Source organism: Peromyscus maniculatus, chromosome 15, assembly GCF_049852395.1.
Source record: "Peromyscus maniculatus bairdii isolate BWxNUB_F1_BW_parent chromosome 15, HU_Pman_BW_mat_3.1, whole genome shotgun sequence".
NCBI lineage: Eukaryota > Metazoa > Chordata > Mammalia > Rodentia > Cricetidae > Peromyscus > Peromyscus maniculatus.
Genome location: NC_134866.1, coordinates 16536411 through 16553811, shown reverse-complemented (window position 1 = coordinate 16553811; position 17401 = coordinate 16536411). Strand labels below are relative to the sequence as shown.

General features: G+C 34.6%; 1 protein-coding gene across 8 annotated transcripts in view; it reads left to right on the top strand.

Moving 5' to 3' along the window:
* Cdh18 (cadherin 18) overlaps nucleotides 1-17401 on the top strand; it is an 860101-nt gene that overhangs the window by 769141 nt on the left and 73559 nt on the right. For all 8 annotated transcript variants that reach the window (XM_016000295.3, XM_042261387.2, XM_016000299.3 and 5 more), the window contains one exon: nucleotides 2247-2434. In XM_016000295.3, the coding sequence (XP_015855781.1) occupies nucleotides 2247-2434 (188 nt within the window). The remainder of the gene's footprint in view (nucleotides 1-2246; nucleotides 2435-17401) is intronic.

The following is a 17401-nucleotide window of genomic DNA, read 5'->3' as shown; positions in this document are numbered from 1 at the left end:
CTTTTTACTTAAACAACAACAAAACTATTCCATCTTAGATTTAATAGTTACGAAAAAATTGTCAATTCTTGACCTACCTTCTGTCTTGATCTTTTTGTTTTATTTTAGGATATTCATTATGTGAAGTTGATATTAGTAATATATATTTTTACTTTTGGCATTTACTTAACATAATTAAAATTATGAGTATATAAATGATTAAATTTAAAAAGGAGATGTACAAAATGTCTATTTTAACTGTAATCATTTGTTTGCTTGTGTTAAGTTAGCTCTTTGTAATTTTCATAAATGTATTTAATGCTTTCTGGCTACTATTTTCTCCGTATGTCTCACATCTCGTTTTCAGTCCTAACAACCCTTCATCTTTACTCCTGGATCTTTCTCTAGAATCATTGAATTTTTATGTGTGACTCAATTAGTTTAACCAGTGTCACGTTTCTGACCATTGGATTCTATTTATCCGTGGTTTACAGGTGTGGTTACCATTGGGTGAACAAAATTGAAGGCAATATTTCCCTTGCTGGAATCTATTATCAAGAAATAGTTTCTCAGTTATGGCTAGAGCTCCCTAAGTTCCCTGTGTCTCCATGTCTGATTATTAATAGACCATACGTCTTCAAACTCATACAGGCATCTGATGATAGCAGAAGCCTGTGACTTATTGAAGTGGCTGTGTGCTGCTCTAAAGATGTTTATTTCACAGTCCTTTTCCCTATCTTCTGACTCCTAATTTTTTTCAACCCCCTCTACCATATTGTTCACTGTGCCTAGGAATTGTCTTGTACGGGACTGAGCACTTCACTTACTCTTTCTCAACCCTGAGTGAGTACAACAATAAGCCTTTTTCAGGTACCACATTTCACTGCGAGATGAGGGTTCTCTGATTAAGGCTGAGAATAATAATTGCCTATGGCATTTTTAATATATGTAGGATGTAATTAGACAATGTGTCAATTTGAATAAACAACAGAATTAAGCTGCTCCCTCTAGATGTCCTCCCTGTTAGAGGTTTTTGAATGAGTTTACAGTACCGAGTATGGATGCTGTCCTATGGAGACTCCGATTTAGGGAAGACTCGGTACTTCCATAACAGGAATACTACTAATTCACAAAGGACACATTTTATATGGCCAGTTAGTATTCTACTTAGTGGGGGTTGTAATCACATGGTATCTTTGAGCATCACAAAACGTGTACAGTAAGGAGGAAATACCCTGCTTAAATCCAATTTCATTTTTCTGTATGATATCCTAATCATGTGTCTTACACAATAGATTTTCATTGCCTATGTTATGCTGGGAAAGCAATAGAAATAACAAGAACCTGAGCTGTCTTGGCATCATCTATGGCCTCCCTGGTCTACAAGCCGTAATAGTGTATCTCCCCACACCTTGGAAAAGTAGGTGTTGTTTATTAAGCCATGGCTTGTAGATAAATCTCTTCTTAGCCATTCAGAGTATCTCCCTTCCAACCAAATATTCCAACTCAGTATTTCATATCAGTAAAACATCAGTTTGTTTTTGTTTCCAAATCCTGAATACTGACACTTATACTGTGAGTATGGTTTGCACATTGGATAAACAAAATCAAAGTTGAAGCCACTGCACAATTACTACATCACTGTGTGTGTAGACTTCCATTCTTGAACTGGTCCACTGGCTTAGATTTTAGTTTTGAAAATAGACTTTTCCTTTTGCTATTATGCAGTGCTATCAAATATTTTATAGGAATTTGGAAATATTTGTTGCATTTCTAAATATATTTATAATTTTTATTTTGTAATGCTTACAAATTTTATATAGTAAATTATTTATAAAATGTTAGCCTATATCTTCTGGTATCATCTTTTCCCTTTTCCTTGTGAAATTTCAATTGTGCACTCTCTCTCTTTCTCTCTCTCCCTCTCATACATACATATTTGAACTTCACACTATTGGGAAGAGAAAAGTAAATTGGGATTAAACTTATGATTGACTAATTCAAAATTTATGCTATAGAAATGAATTTTTCTATTTTCTGTTTAGTTTTGTAGAAGTAATACAATATTTCATGTTCTAGTATTCAAATTACTTTATATATACTGCCACATTTATAACAACTAATAGAATACTTTAAAAATGTAATATAAATCCATTGAGTTCATTCTATACAATGTTCATTTGAACACAAAGATGTCTTTATTTTCTTATGAGCTATGTACTCTATAAAAATTATTCTAAGTAACTTTAATATGAAATCTTTTCCAGAACACTATCAGCTGTATGTTCCCGAGTCTGCTCAAGTCGGTTCAGCTGTTGGGAAAATTAAGGCAAATGATGCAGACACAGGCTCAAATGCAGATATGACTTATTCCATCACTAATGGAGATGGGATTGGGATATTTTCCATCTCCACTGACAAAGACACCAGGGAAGGAATACTCTCCTTAAAGAAGGTAAGCAAACAAAATATAATGTTTATTCAAATAGCCCTTCAGTATGTGAAGCTATCAAAATTCGGCAGAAATATAAATAGCCCTACTTTCTGGTGTTTAAAGGGAGAGGGGCACAGTATTGTATATTTTCTTGTATTTGTGAATAAAAGTTTCTGTTGAAGACTATCTCTTCCTCACCATATTCTTTTAAATCAATGGTTCTCCTCATATATAGCATGTGTGTTCTCCAGAGAGATTTTCAATGATCAGTGGAAGTGCTCAATTTTCCACCATACCCAAATCTTTATTTTCCACCATACCCACATCTCTATTTCACTATGCTATCATTTCACAGTATCATTTCTTTTGTTCCCCCCCCCCCGCACAAGTTCCTGTAAGTTTATCAAGGATTTTTTAATGTTTTTACTCTAAGATGGATTTATATTTAATTTTCTTTTTCTTTCTTTTCTTTTTTCTTTTTTTTGTTTGTTTGTTTGTTTGTTTTTTCGAGACAGGGTTTCTCTTGTGTAGCTTTGCGCCTTTCCTGGAACTCACTTGGTAGCCCAGGCTGGCCTCGAACTCACAGAGATCCGCCTGCCTCTGCCTCCCGAGTGCTGGGATTAAAGGCGTGCGCCACCACCGCCTGGCTATATTTAATTTTCATTTGTGTTTGATTTCCGGGTCCTCTATCATGAATATATGTTGCCTATGGTAGGAATATTTGAATACAGAACACACTATGAATATATATATATCTCAGTTTTCATTTTTGCTTAAATGTCTCTGACATGCCCTATTCATGTCAAGTGAAAAATGAGGGCAATATATTGCACCAAATGAAATTACTAAAATGTCATCAAAATATTGTATTGTGTTTCTATCACAAGAATAAAGAGTATTTAATACGTGTAGTGATACTGATCAAAAAGGCATGGGAAGATGCATAATCTTAGAATTATTGCTCTTGAGACTGTGTGAAATACTAGAGATGGGACTCCATAAATATTATGAAAGTTCATAAGCATCTATAAATATCTGAAGTGATTTTCTCAGCCAATATGATAATCTAAAGTATGGGATGGGAATAATTGAGATGGAAAAAAGTTTGGCTGGTAAAGGTACTGCTACCAAGCCTGACAATGAGTTTGGTCATTGAACTTGAAGAGTACAGGATGAGACTTCACCCCTCCCCAAACTTCCTCTGATGTTCCAACACACACACACACACACACACACACACACACACACACACACACACACACATACATTTTTGTTTTTTTTTTTTTTTTTAAGATCTAGAGAATCTACCAACTTATTTGCCATTGGAAAAGATGGCTACCACTACAGAAAACACCAATCAAAACGCAGACATGTAGAGTCCAGTCCCCATGGATCCATCTACAAAACACGGCTGCAACTAAGGCTTAGGGAACACTACATAAGTGGGGGCAGAACGTTTGATAGAGACGTAAAATCGAGGTTCGCTCTGACAGTGTGTCTCGGAGCTATGTCAGAAGCTCGTACATACAGTTTCACCAGCATGACTGCTTAAATGTGAGCTGGACAAGGCTAACATCAATATCAATAGCCATGCTGAAGTGAATGGAAGAAAATTCGTGAATCCTTAACCCTATGCAAAACAACAAAAACAAAAACAAACAAACAAACAAAAAACTACAGGCAACTAAGAAATTCAGAAAAGAGGAAATAGTCTTCCCCAGGCAAGAGCATACCATTTGGTTATCAAATACCCAAATTGTTAGTAATGAGAACATACAGGAATACATTATACTGTTTTAATATATGTATATGTATATATATATATATATATATATATATATATATATATATATATATAAAATGTGTATTCCTAAGTATAATGAAACAAATATATATGTATACATATGTGTATATATACAATTAATTAATTAATACACACACATATATATAAAATTAATGAAGAAATAAAGTGCCTCAATTTGAAATTGAGGAGGAGAATACAGGAAGATTTGAACAAAAAAAAAAAGGGAAAGGAGAGATTTTGGAATTATTATCAAATGAAGAAAAAAATGAAATGTGAAGAAATATATTGAATAATGTTGAACCCTATGGTTTAAGAATGTTAGTGTGTTTTCTGATGTAACTGCAACTCCACAGAAAACTACCTGAGAGGCTGAAGCTCAAAAATCTCAAAATACTCAAAAAGTAGACCTAAGACTCAGCTTTCCGCAGTTCTGCCCGTGCTGTTATCTCTTTGTGCCGGGGTTCTCTCTGTCAGCCATGTTGATTAATCCTTTCTATTTCTGCTCATCCATTTTTGCTCTCCTCGCATTCAGGTTCCTTTGATTCTGCAGTTCTGCCCTCTGCCTAATCCTTTTCTCATATACAACATTTTCAGTATATGGATCATTGTATTTCATCTGCTTTCTCATGCTGAATGCTTTTTCTTTCATTTTTCTTCAAGTGCATGTAAAATGAATTTAAAAAGCTCAAAATATCTCTATATTCCCAAATACTTATGTTTGTGCAGCAGAATTTTACATTTTGTAATAACAGATTTATTATGAATGCTAGTTTAGTTGCTGTTATTAGCTCTGTTATATTAATTTAAATAACATCAATAAACTTCTGATACAAAACTCTTATTTTACACTTTTTAAGAAATACAAATCATTTTATAGTGATGGTTCCTTTAAGTCAGGTATATGAAACCACTAATTACTCATCTGTCTTTAATTTTTTTATTTCTTTTCTACCTACTGTGAACTTAATTATTAGATTTTGTTCTTAAGATTAAAATTAAATCAATTTTATAATTCAATCATAACACAAACAATTAAGATGGAGAGATTCCAAATCTTTCAATATGTTCAGATTTCATCTTGCTGAGATGGTCAATTCCAATTCCTAGTGTCTGAGTTAATGCACATTTTCAAGAAAAACAGCAATGGGTGTGGGTATTTACCATTTCAGCAGTCACTAAAGTAACTCTCCTGTAGAAAAATGTTCAGAGGTGGTTTGAGAAAAATTGTAATCTAAGTTAAAGATGCTGAAGTGGATTTGTCCATCTGACTGGTTATCTGACAATGTGTGTCACGTATACTCTATTGCCTGTGATGTATTCTCTCTTCTATTCTAATGATTTTATATCGATATAATGTGAATATCGTGTTGCTGTTATGAAAAAGCAGCATTAAAGAATGTTTTGAGAAAATAGAGAAGTCTGTCGCCTTGTTTGGTAAGCTATATAATAATATGGGAAAGGGTATGAAGCAAGAGGATATGAACTTGATGGGATGTGCTAATTTTAAGGAGAGAGACTGAAACATGTTCCCATACAGAAGGAAAAAAGCTCAGTGTAAAATAAGTGTAGGAGATAAGTTAAGAGAAGCATTGATTTTAAGAGAGATATTAGAGGGAGAGACAGTCTTTTAAGGAGTCAATCAATGGTAGAAGAAAGTTATTATTTATGATCAATTGCATCCTTTATTGAGAAAAATGAAGGGCAGGAGGGAATAAGTAGTAGGTAAAAATACATTTACAACCATCTAGTAATAGAAGGCTTGCACTGAGACCACCCTAGTACTAAGCCTTATGAACTTGATGCAATTTGAGAAAATATTAGTTTTTCAGAAATAAAGCCTGTAGTAGCTAGTTTTTGTGTACCAATAAAGTACAATAACTTTTTCGACAATGAGGTTGATGAAGAGCTCTTACCACCTGCATGGCCACAGTTAATTTTACAAAATAAGAAAATTAATGATTATATGTTTGCATATTTGATTGACTTCATTGGATTTTTTATGTATACAGTAGACATTTTGAAAAAAAAAAGATAGTTCAATTGGCTAAATGTTATTGAGGAAATACAGAAAATAGTCTTGGTAACCAGACCTAATTGTCTTCAACCCTGGTTTCCTTTCCTAGGTATATTTCCTCAGAGGTGAATTAGTGTTAGTACTTCCAATATTGTTATATCTTCAGATTAATGTTATCAATTTCACAGTTATTTATAAGCAATTGTAATTGGAAAAGAGGCTCTCTTCTTCAGTGTATTTTAACCTTCAGAAGATACTGGTTAAGGTGGCAAGATACAGATGAAAGAGTCCTTGAATCCCTGCTCTCATTTAATCTCTTAAGGCGGCTCACCTTAGTCAGCAAAGCAGAAAAGCTAATCTCCTCTGAGATCAAAATCAGCCCTGCTCTATAACTCAGCAGCAGACACACTGACTCATTCCATCCATATCATCGCTTCATCAGGAAATTGCCAAGTTGAATTCACTGATGCATTGCATGGTGCATTGTAAATACACCTTGATACGTTTCATTCATAGTTTGACGGAGCCTGAATAGGTGGAAAGGCGACAGAGATAAGGATGAATTTAAGTTCCACACATGCCTCCGACAAAAACCTCTGAAACTTAAGGGTGGGCTTCTGGCTAGGAATCTTTCTCAGAACCTCTTCTTATGATCACTATATAAAGATGTACCTTTACAGAAACTGTTCTAGTCAGTATTGTTAATGTGTTTCGATGTACTTATTTTATTTGTATGAGAATTTTGCTCAAATGTATTTATATGCACTACATCTATGTCTGGCACCTGCAGAGGTGATACATGGGCCTAGGATCCCTTGGAAATAGAGTAATGTGTGGTTACGGAGCACCATATGAGATCTGGACATCAAATCCATATCCTTTGCAGAAACAGCTGCTCTTCACAACTGAGCCATCTCTCCAGGAGCTCTCCTTTTAAGCATAAGGCTTCATTTTTAGTTGTTATCATAATTATTTTACCAACTAATATTTTCATACTTATCTTTTTCTATCTTGTTTCACTTTCTATATATCTATTAACTGAAAACATAAGCTCTTGTTTTTATTTATTTTTAAAAGTTATGCATGACATTTTACTAATTCTTTTTTCACATAAATAAAAGACAAGTTCAACTTTGTCTGTTAATTATTTATCAGGAAAATATTTAGTATAAACGCACCTTACGCTAGCTTGACAACTCTGACTCATGGAACCTTCTCCACCATCAACCTTGATTAATCTTATTAGTTCATTATCTGGATCATATTAGGCTTATTGTTGTAGGTTATTACGTATAGCTTTTTATGTGTGCATATACTGGGTTTAATATATATACATTCATACAATATATTTTTACACATTCATTCCCATCCCTTAAGATCTCCTACCTCCCAACCCACCAACTTCATATTCTTTCTCATTTTCAGAAAGATAAGCAAAACAAACAATTAAAAACAATAAAATAATAAATGTTAACAAAACAAAACAAAAATCACACAAACATATGGATCATATTTTGTGTTGGACAACTACTTCTAAGCATGAAGCCTGTCCTTGACTGTGGCTAACGTATCTACTGTCACTCCATTGGACAAAATAGATTTCCTCTCTTCCATTAGATATAAATTTCACATAGCTTCTTACTTAGCGTTGGGATTTTGTGCCCATTTCATCTTCTCCCTGTTTAAATTTTGTCTGTCTTGCCTATGTAAAAGTCTTCCATGTACTGTCTCTGTTTTTGTGGGTTATATGCAGTTCACTCCTGTCATATCTAGAAGACACAGTTTCCACAGAGTCATCTACCACCTCTGGCTTTTACAATCTTTTCATCTCTTCTTCTGCAAAGTTCCCCGAGTCTTCAAGAGAGCAGTAGGATTAATACATCCAAGTAGAACTGATTATTGAGTTGGTATTGTATTTCCCAAAATATTGTGTTCCCTAATAACCTTATCTGGGGTCAGAGACAGAACAGCCACAATATTAAACATGAAGATAGGCAGTGGTAGCACATGCCTTTAATTCTAGCATTCCAGAGGCAGAGATCCATGTGTTCAAGGATACAGCCAAGCATGGTGACTCACGCCTTTAATTCTAGAAAAGCCAGCCTTTAATCCCAGGGAGTGATGGTAGAAAGCAGAAAAGTATATAAGGTGTGAGGACCAGAAGCTAGAAGCATTTGGCTGGTTAAGCATTTGGCCTGGTTAAGCATTCAGGCTTTTGAGCAGCAATTCAGCTGAGACCCATTCTGGTCTCGAGTCTGAGGGCTCGAGTCTGAGGAAGCAAGACCAGCTGAGGATTCAGCGAGGTGAGGTAGCTGTGGCTTGTTCTGGCTCTCTGATCTTCCAGTGTTCACCCCAATAACTGGCCTCAGGTTTGATTTTATTAATACGACTCTCTAGTTCCTGCTACAGATTATTGCAATGTTCCCCATTATAGAATATGCAGTTTTGAATCTCTGTGTTAATTCCCATCTCCTACAACAAGACGCTTCTCAAATAAAGGGCATTCAATGCTCTGATCTATGGGTATTACAACATGTAATTTGGAATTTTTTTTTTTGCTATTTTTCATAAAAAGAATAATAGCATAGGTTTTCCTCTAGAGCATATGACCTATCTAGTCTCAGTTTTTTGGGCCTGATTAACAGTGTCTAATATTGGTTCCACCTAAAGGAGTCAACATTAAATCCATTTTTAAGCGGTTGGTTAGTTCACAACATTTTTGCCATATTTGCCCAGTGTATCTTCCAGGTAGATTGATGCTATAAGTCACAGTGTTTGTAGCTGGTTAATATTGGTAATTGCCTTCGCTGCTGATAATATAGTTATTAATTCTTTCTAGCTTGTCAGTAGTGGTGAAGCTTCCAATTGGGCACCAATTTTATGTCTGTATATTTAATTAAATATGTGATATCAACAATAGGACCTTACTGTCAGGTTTTGGAGGATAATCAATATCATTGGTAATAGTATGTGATAGTTAGGAGAAAGAGTCTATGGGATACAATTGGTGAACAAGTCAGTATTTGTTCTTTTAATACATAAGCTCATTAAAATAAATATTTATTATTATTTTATGTATCTGGATATACTGCCTTCATATAACTCTTTGCATTATATGTCTTCAGTGTCCACAGAGACACTGTGGAAAATTCTAAGAAAAGTATTTTATATATTTTCTATGATAATCATATTATTGCCAGATAACATATTTTTGGTCTTTAGTAAATTGTGTTTATTAAGATTCTTATGGTTATTTTCTTACTTTGCATGAGAGAATAAAGACTACACTGTATTTTATTTCTTTTCTATAAAACTTGTATGTTTGTTGAACCATAAAGAAAAACAAATAAAATGACTATCTTTGAATGCACATACAAACACAAATATTAATCATCTTTTTCATTGTGATTCTAATTCACTATTCATTTGAACAACTGTTAGCTATTTTTTTTTTAAAAATAAGCAAATATATTTAATTCTTTGAGGGCTCTTGTCTTTGCAAATTTATTTTGATCTTCTAGAAACAATCAAAAGAAGGTCAGGATTTCAATTTGATCAACTGGATTGTTGTATTTTAATATATTTGATTAAGGACTGCTATTGAACAAATTATGTTCTAGATGTTTACTTTTAGGCATTGTCATGAGCATTGAATAATGAATCATTTGAAATTTTACTAAATTTTCACTATAGTTTCAATCATATAATTATTCATAGTATAATACTGTACTCTATTAGGAAACAAGTTTTCTGATAAATTATTATGATTGGCTATGTTTGATTCATATATAGATATTGATAAATTTTGATATTTTTGGTTTATTTATTTATGCCCTACATAGAGCTATCATATTTATGCATCTAGTATATCTGTACATATATATTGACATTCTTATACATATAAAAAGTTGTGTCTAATTACATGAACAATGATTGGGATGAAAGATATTTCCACTTATTTCCCATATTCAAATGACTATAGTAAAACATGTAATAATTTTTATTAATATTGAAATTATACACAAGTGAATGTTCATTCTTCTGTTGAGTGAAATGCATAATAAGAATGCTTATACATGAATTCTATTCTCTATTGAAGGTCCACAACCCTGGGAAAATCTCAAAAGAGGGTGACAAAGCATGCCAAGCAAGGAAGTTCAGAAAGAGAGGCATTCGTTGAATTAATCCTATCTTTCCTTATGTTTGCATACCATAGTTTACAATGCATGCTTTGAAAACAGATTATACATAATGATGATATTGCCTACTACTTAGAATTTGGCTGTATTCCAGAATTAAAATCAAATTTTAATGTATGGAAATGTGAACACAACGGAATCATTATCTACTCACTGTGAAGTTCAAAGTCAAAATGAAGGAATCATATAAATTATATAAAGCAAAAGCTCTGACGAGTCTCTCTTCTATTGCCTAAGAGACCAGAACATTTAGTCCTTTTGTACTTGATGAAATTCTGCCTAATAGGTCTTGTTGGCTAGATAATAGTTTCAGGATCCATATATTCTTCATGGTAATATAGTTCCAAGGGAGAAACACACAGGGTGATTGAAGGGACAGTAGAAGAGATTAATGAGAAACTATTAAACTATCCTAAATATGTAAAGCTGGATGGAACTAGACTGATGTGATAGACGACAACTATCTACATTAATATGAAATAGATTAATATTAAAGAGCAAAAGTTCTGCATTATATGTGAGAAAGAGCAATGATATGTAAAGGCAATTACTAAGAATAATGAGATAAAATTAAGAAACTAAAATCTTCTATGAAAATCACACTGAACTCATTGATAATGAGGTGTTAAATTAGAAAATTGAGCAGTAGCTAAAAAGAAGTAAGAGAAATCCAATTGACCAAGGAAATTAAAATTGCCCCAAGGATAAGTACTTCTTGCAGAGACCAAAAAGATAAAGAAATTTTCCCAAATATTGTTAATTTTCTGGCTATATATTTGTTTTAATTAAATAAATTACAAAATTCCTTGGATGTCTTGTAGTTATAATTAGAGAATTTATTGACTCATTTTAAATTTAACAATAAAGAGTCAAATAGAGGATGGATGAGCTCTTTTGTTACTCAATACAATACATTCACAGACAGATTAATTCTTTTTATTCATTCAAATATGTTTATGCCATGTTATTTACTTTTTCCTGTGAAGTTTCCAACAATATAACCTCACTCTTACAAGTGAGAGTTCATAACCTGAGTTTAAAACTCATTCACATCATTTATAGCCTGCTTCCACTGGGGAATTTCTCAATTCAATTTTCTGACTGCTGTCTGATTCCTCATCTGTAAGAGAGAAACACATGAACAATTAATTATACATCTGTATTAAGTGAATAAATTTATGTTAAATATTTAGAGTACATGCAGCTGTTTAGAATTTAGATTTCCAAAATAATATGGAATTGGCATGTGTCCTTGAAGTAACATGTTAAACACCAGTATACTTGAGAGTAATGAAGGGCTCAGTCGCTTTCCATGCATTAAAAATCATTTCAGCTACACGAAATATAGATATGAGTTGATAATAAGTTTTTTCTTGAGGAAATCTATATAGATATGAAATATTGCCAATGCACAAGAGTACTGTAGCAACATACCCTGGTCCTTGAATTGTGTTAATCTCATTTTATTTAGGAAGGCCACCTTTTCAGAAGTGGGAGACTGTCAGGGAAATTTGCTGAAGTGATTATGTTTAAATATCTTTGAAACAGTATCTGTACTACTCTCAAGAACTGACTATGAGTAAATCCTTTACATTTGGTTACCTTACCTTTAAAATATGAATATTATAGGCAAATAAGTTTATGTACTATTTTGCCATTAGAATATATGTATTTCAAAAATAGATGTAGGCTGGAGACATAGCTTAGTGAGTTAAGATCTTCTTATGACTTGCATTATGACTTGAGTGTGGGTGGCCTACTCCCAGTAAATTCAACAGAGGTTTGTCCTCTGATCTCCATCTATGTATGTATGGTGGCATGTTCATTCCTGAAATATAAGAAACAACCATGCTTATGTCTAGCAAGCCAATTATTTTTCCCCCTGTATTTTAAGGGTTTAGTTGCTTTGGAAGATTTAATTTCCTGAATCCAGAAGGTCATATCACTGGAATTCACACCAGCAGCTCCCTTAGGCTCTGTCCTGCATGAATCTGAATTGTTTTTGTAGAGGGTTGTACAATAATCTTAATTTCTTTAGTAAAGTCAGGATCAACCTTTACTGGGACAATTTTTATACCCTGTACAGCAGAGGAGTTACAGCCTATATTTAGCCCCAGTGTCCCTTCTGGGGAGGTCCAGACTCTTGTGTTAAGGCATATAAGTCCATTCCTTAAGCTTCTATATCTCATACCTCAATAAAAAATTTATCCATAGCTCTAACTAGGCATACATCCTCAGTATCTCTAGGTTATTACTGAGATTTATGTATCATTAATAACATATCTAGATGTTTAGGTGTTACATTGATCTATCCTAATAATTGGCAATTCATATAAGTTATTTTTTAACTTTCCTAAACATTTTCTATATCTAGACCTTTATATCCCTATAAAAACTTTCTATCCAAAAGCATCTATGTATTAAGTTTGTCGGGAGAAGTAAGTGATTGATTATTGAAAATAGCCAATGTAAAGTGAATTTCTTTTAATAAAGTAACAGTAAAAGGTCATTTTTGAAATCTGTTAGGTGAACTATCTTGTGCTTTAAATTGGATAGTAAGGCAAATTATCTTTAAATCTGGTAAATGGAAACATAATCTAGATTATCTCAAAGCATAGTTTGGACAAAACCCTGACAATAAGGGGTATGGCAGTTTTGTCCAAAGCTTAAACATTTTAAATGCTAGGGGGCTAAGTAATAAATCGATTATATGAAATTTAGCATATGTAGCATGTATATAAATATGATTTTGTATACATTAGAGAATTTGATCTTTTATGATGATCAAGTTTTAATTTGTATCCTGAAAATTATCTCTAATAGCTTATAGCTTAAGTACATCTTATCCTTAACAGTTAACAGTTTAGGTCGGCCAATCAATCAATAAGTTTCATTTCTGAATTATCTTTAATTAAAGTAAACTTATTCGTAACAATTTATAAGTTAGTTGTTCTTACAAGCTTAGAACTTTGGTTTTATACCCATCAGTTTAGCCTTAAAAATATTAAGTTTGTACTGCAGTTATTTTAATATAGAAACAGAAACTCTTATCCAAAATATAGTATATAAGGAGAGTAACAATTTAATAAATCCTTTAAGGTGTATCATGAAATTAGATAAGCACAGTAAAACATTAAAACAAAGGAAGATATTTTTTTTTTTGGTAGCAGTTGCACCCAGTCTGTATCAAGCCAGATAGCCATCGGGAATGGCAAGGTGAGGAGACGGGTGGAGACGACTCACAGGCAGTAGTTAGCTGAGATGTAGATAGCAGATAGTTAGGTTCAGAGAGAAGAAGGCAGATGTTTAGGATTCCAACCCCCAAACATTTCGGGTGAAAGACCCCCGAAGGCAGTCTTCCCTCTGGAGAGACCCTCGCCCAGAGATCACACGAGACCACAAGTCAGATGCAAACAGCAAGAGGCTTTATTCAGGAACACGGGTACCCGGGGCAACACAGTCCCTCAAGAAGCTCAAGAGACTGGCGCGCCCCCGGGCTGGAGCGGAGGGTTTTTATAGGGTCGGGCAGCAGGAGCACGAGGAGGGCGGGTTCAAACTCAGGGCAACTCATGGTTTACAGGGCTCTGATTGGACGATTCAAATGAGGCCGGGTTCAAACTCAGGGCAGCTCGTGGTTTTTCCCCGAGCTTGACACGCCTGCTGCCTGGCTCCAAGTTGTTTTTCTGACCTTTAGTACCCTTTTCTGGGGCCAGGAGGCCGGCTGTAGACACCCTGCGCTTTTCAGACCTTACTTGAAATGGCGTTAGGCTAAGCTAGTATGCTGGGATCTTTCAGGGGGTCTGATGAATCCATACAGGTTGTAGTAGGGCATCCCCTAACCAGGACCTGTTTTTTTTTTTTTTTTTTTAGTAGGTTAACTGAAGTTCTTGTACTTGGCCAAGATTTTTGTAAATTACCAAGAACTTAATAGTCAACCCAGAAAGAAGAGAGAGAAAAGGACACTTTTTTTTTTTTTTTTTTTTTTTTAGGAGAGCTGGGAGTTGCCATTAGTTTTTAAATCAACACTGGCTATGAGGCCTGCATTAATTTAAATGAAGGCTGCTGGAGCGGAGCTCCTAGTTAGCTGCAGGGCAAGTTTAGGGCTCAAGTTAGCCCTTAGATTCCAGTAGTTTTAGCAAAAAAGGCTGTTTGTAGCAGGACGCTGCTGCTACTATGGAGAACATAGTGAACTTCATTAGCTCTGGTTTATGCTCTCAGGAAGTCTGGTAGTGTGAGAAGATTGTGTTACCTCCTTGTAAGACCCTGAATGAAGTAACGGCAGGTTTCTCCCTAAAAGGGAGGGGTTAGAATCTCTGCTGCTTGTCATAGTCTGAAGGTAAATCAATTTATTAAGGTTGGCAGCTTTTAGGAGTCTCCTAAATCTTTCCTTACGATTTTTAGGGTGCTTTATGGAATTAAGATAGTCTGATGCTTCCTTATTTAAGCCTGTAAACAGACTGGAGCTGACTGAAATGCCTTTCGTCTTAAGCCTGTGTCCTGTAACTTCTATCAAAAACTGATTCTCTTTTGACTCGTTCTGACTCATGGTGCAAGAAGGATTATTAATAGGGAAGGGAGATATTCAACTACTCACCACAAAGAGGTCTGGGGTTCCTCCCAGTCTGCAGCACCTTTGGTGAGGTCCGTCGGTAGCTGGCACTTCAGGGGTCACCTTTACGACTCCCGGGAGAGACTGCCTCATCTCTGGACAGCCTCCGCCAAGCACACCAATGCTTTTTGGGTGTGTTTGGTAGATTACTCTTCCTGAGACTGGGTACCCAAGGGCGTCAGGTCTTGTATAATATTAGAGGGACCAGCCTTAATATTATACATCCCAGGGGCTCAGGAGAGAGAACTACTAACGGCGAGGACTATTTTCAGTAAATAGAATCTCAGCACACAGAGCTCTATAGTCCACTTGCTTTAATTCCTCTGGCATAACATCCTTTATACACAGCTTCAGTTCTGTTCTCATGTCTAGCTCCTTTCTTGCCTGATTTCTCTATATTTAGCTACTGTCCCCTCTATGTTCTATCTTAATTCCTTCATCTAGTTCTGTCCCTTCTAGGTTCTCATCTATCTAGTTCTTTCCCCTATCAGCTCCTCTCCCATCTCCTTCTCTCTCATCTGGCTCTTTCTCATCTTGTTCTTCCCCATTTGGCTCTTCCTCATCTTCCATTTCGTTCCTCTAGTCCTCTCTTTTAACCCTTCAATCTAGTTCTTCCCCATCTCAGTTCATTCCTCTCAAGTTCTTACCTATCTAGTTCTCCCATTCTCTTTTCTCTTCTCTACCGGTGCCCTGGAAGTCCCAGTATATAAAGGGAGGGTCCAAGCTAAATTGTGTAAAGCTATTACTTAATGTCCACCTCTCCTAGGCGTTGTCTCCTTGTGGAATTTACTGTAAGTCAGGAGACTTGCATGTGGGCTGTTATCATTGTTAGTCCTCTGAAGTTGGGCGCCCACCTGGGTAGTGTTTCTTGTAGTCCTTGAAAGGGAGATAATCTGATTCCAGAGAAAGCCTTTCCTGAGGCTATTCTCCAAATACCTAGAATGTGTATGTCCAGAGAGTGATCAGTCTACATTGCTAGTCCTTCTTAGGGAAAAGTCAATTGGAAAAACTATGAAGTCACACATGATTTTCATAACAGAATACAGCTGATATATAACAAGCCAAGTAACACCAAAAACTCCTTGGGATTTGGCCTCCTCTGGAGGAATTACCTGATCCCTCCAGGTAGTGACTTTGCCATAACCAGCTGAGTTCTTATGATATATTCCTGCAGCCTGCAGCATACTACTCACACACAGATATATAAAAACATACAAAGATTTAAAACTACAGCTCACTGTCTTTAGAAATTCATTATCTTCTAGAGAACTACTTGTGAGATGAAACAAAATGGCCTGTCAGGGCAACAATGGCAATTAGACTCAGGGTTCGGTAGAGATTGGAATGATAAGAGTGTTCTCTCTAAAACACAAATAATAAATTTAGTAATGAAGAAACCAAACCAGGAGTGAAAAAAATCTTTTTAATGGTAATAGTTAAAAAATTTCTTTAATAGTTAAAACATTTCTTTTTAATGGTAATAGTTAAAAAATGGTAATAGTTAAAAAATGAAAGACTGTAAGTCAGAACCAGTAAACAAATTTTACTTCTATGTCAAATGTACAGGGAGTGAAGTAAGTAAAGCTAATAATATAAAAAGGAAGTAGTGGGGAAAGATGCTTTATTTTACTTATTTACTACATTATAATATTAATATTCACTGTTGAATAGCTGTAGATTGAATATAAAAATTTGTACACTAAAAGAAGTCGAAACAGCAAAAATATGAACCTTTCCAAATATCAAAAGGCTTTTATCCTACAGAACTAAAGCTATTTAAAACATAGTAGTTAAAGTTGTATAAGTAATAAGGGAAGCACAAGACCAAATAAGAAATAGGGTGTCAATCATGATAGATTCATACTATCTGTACAAACTCAGGAAAACAAGCAACATTAACACATTGATATTCTAAGTACTTCTCAGTCCATTCTACTTCTAAATGTGTTAGGGATCAAAAAATAAAATAAAGTTAGATAAATCATATACATGTTCAACATTGGAAGATAGCAACAGAAAGTTAAGTAGTATCAACCAAAGGCTAGAAAAAATAATAAATTTTAGTAACATAAAAATTGATAAATGGAATCCTAAATTCACTTGTATGTTATTTAGAAGCATGGAAGACATAGAAAATACTAAAGAGCTACAAAATCTAAACACTGTTCTAAATAAATTTCCATGGGAAATATTTTTAGAAGCCAAAAATATAATAAACTCATATGGAGTGAATTTGAAGTGAGGAAATTGGAAATGCATGACTGAAGCCTCTTTCTAAATCCATTCCAATTAATTTTGTCTAATTTGAAAAGTCAAATAAATCCAGTTATACTTGACCCTCAGACTCATTAAAACAACAGGA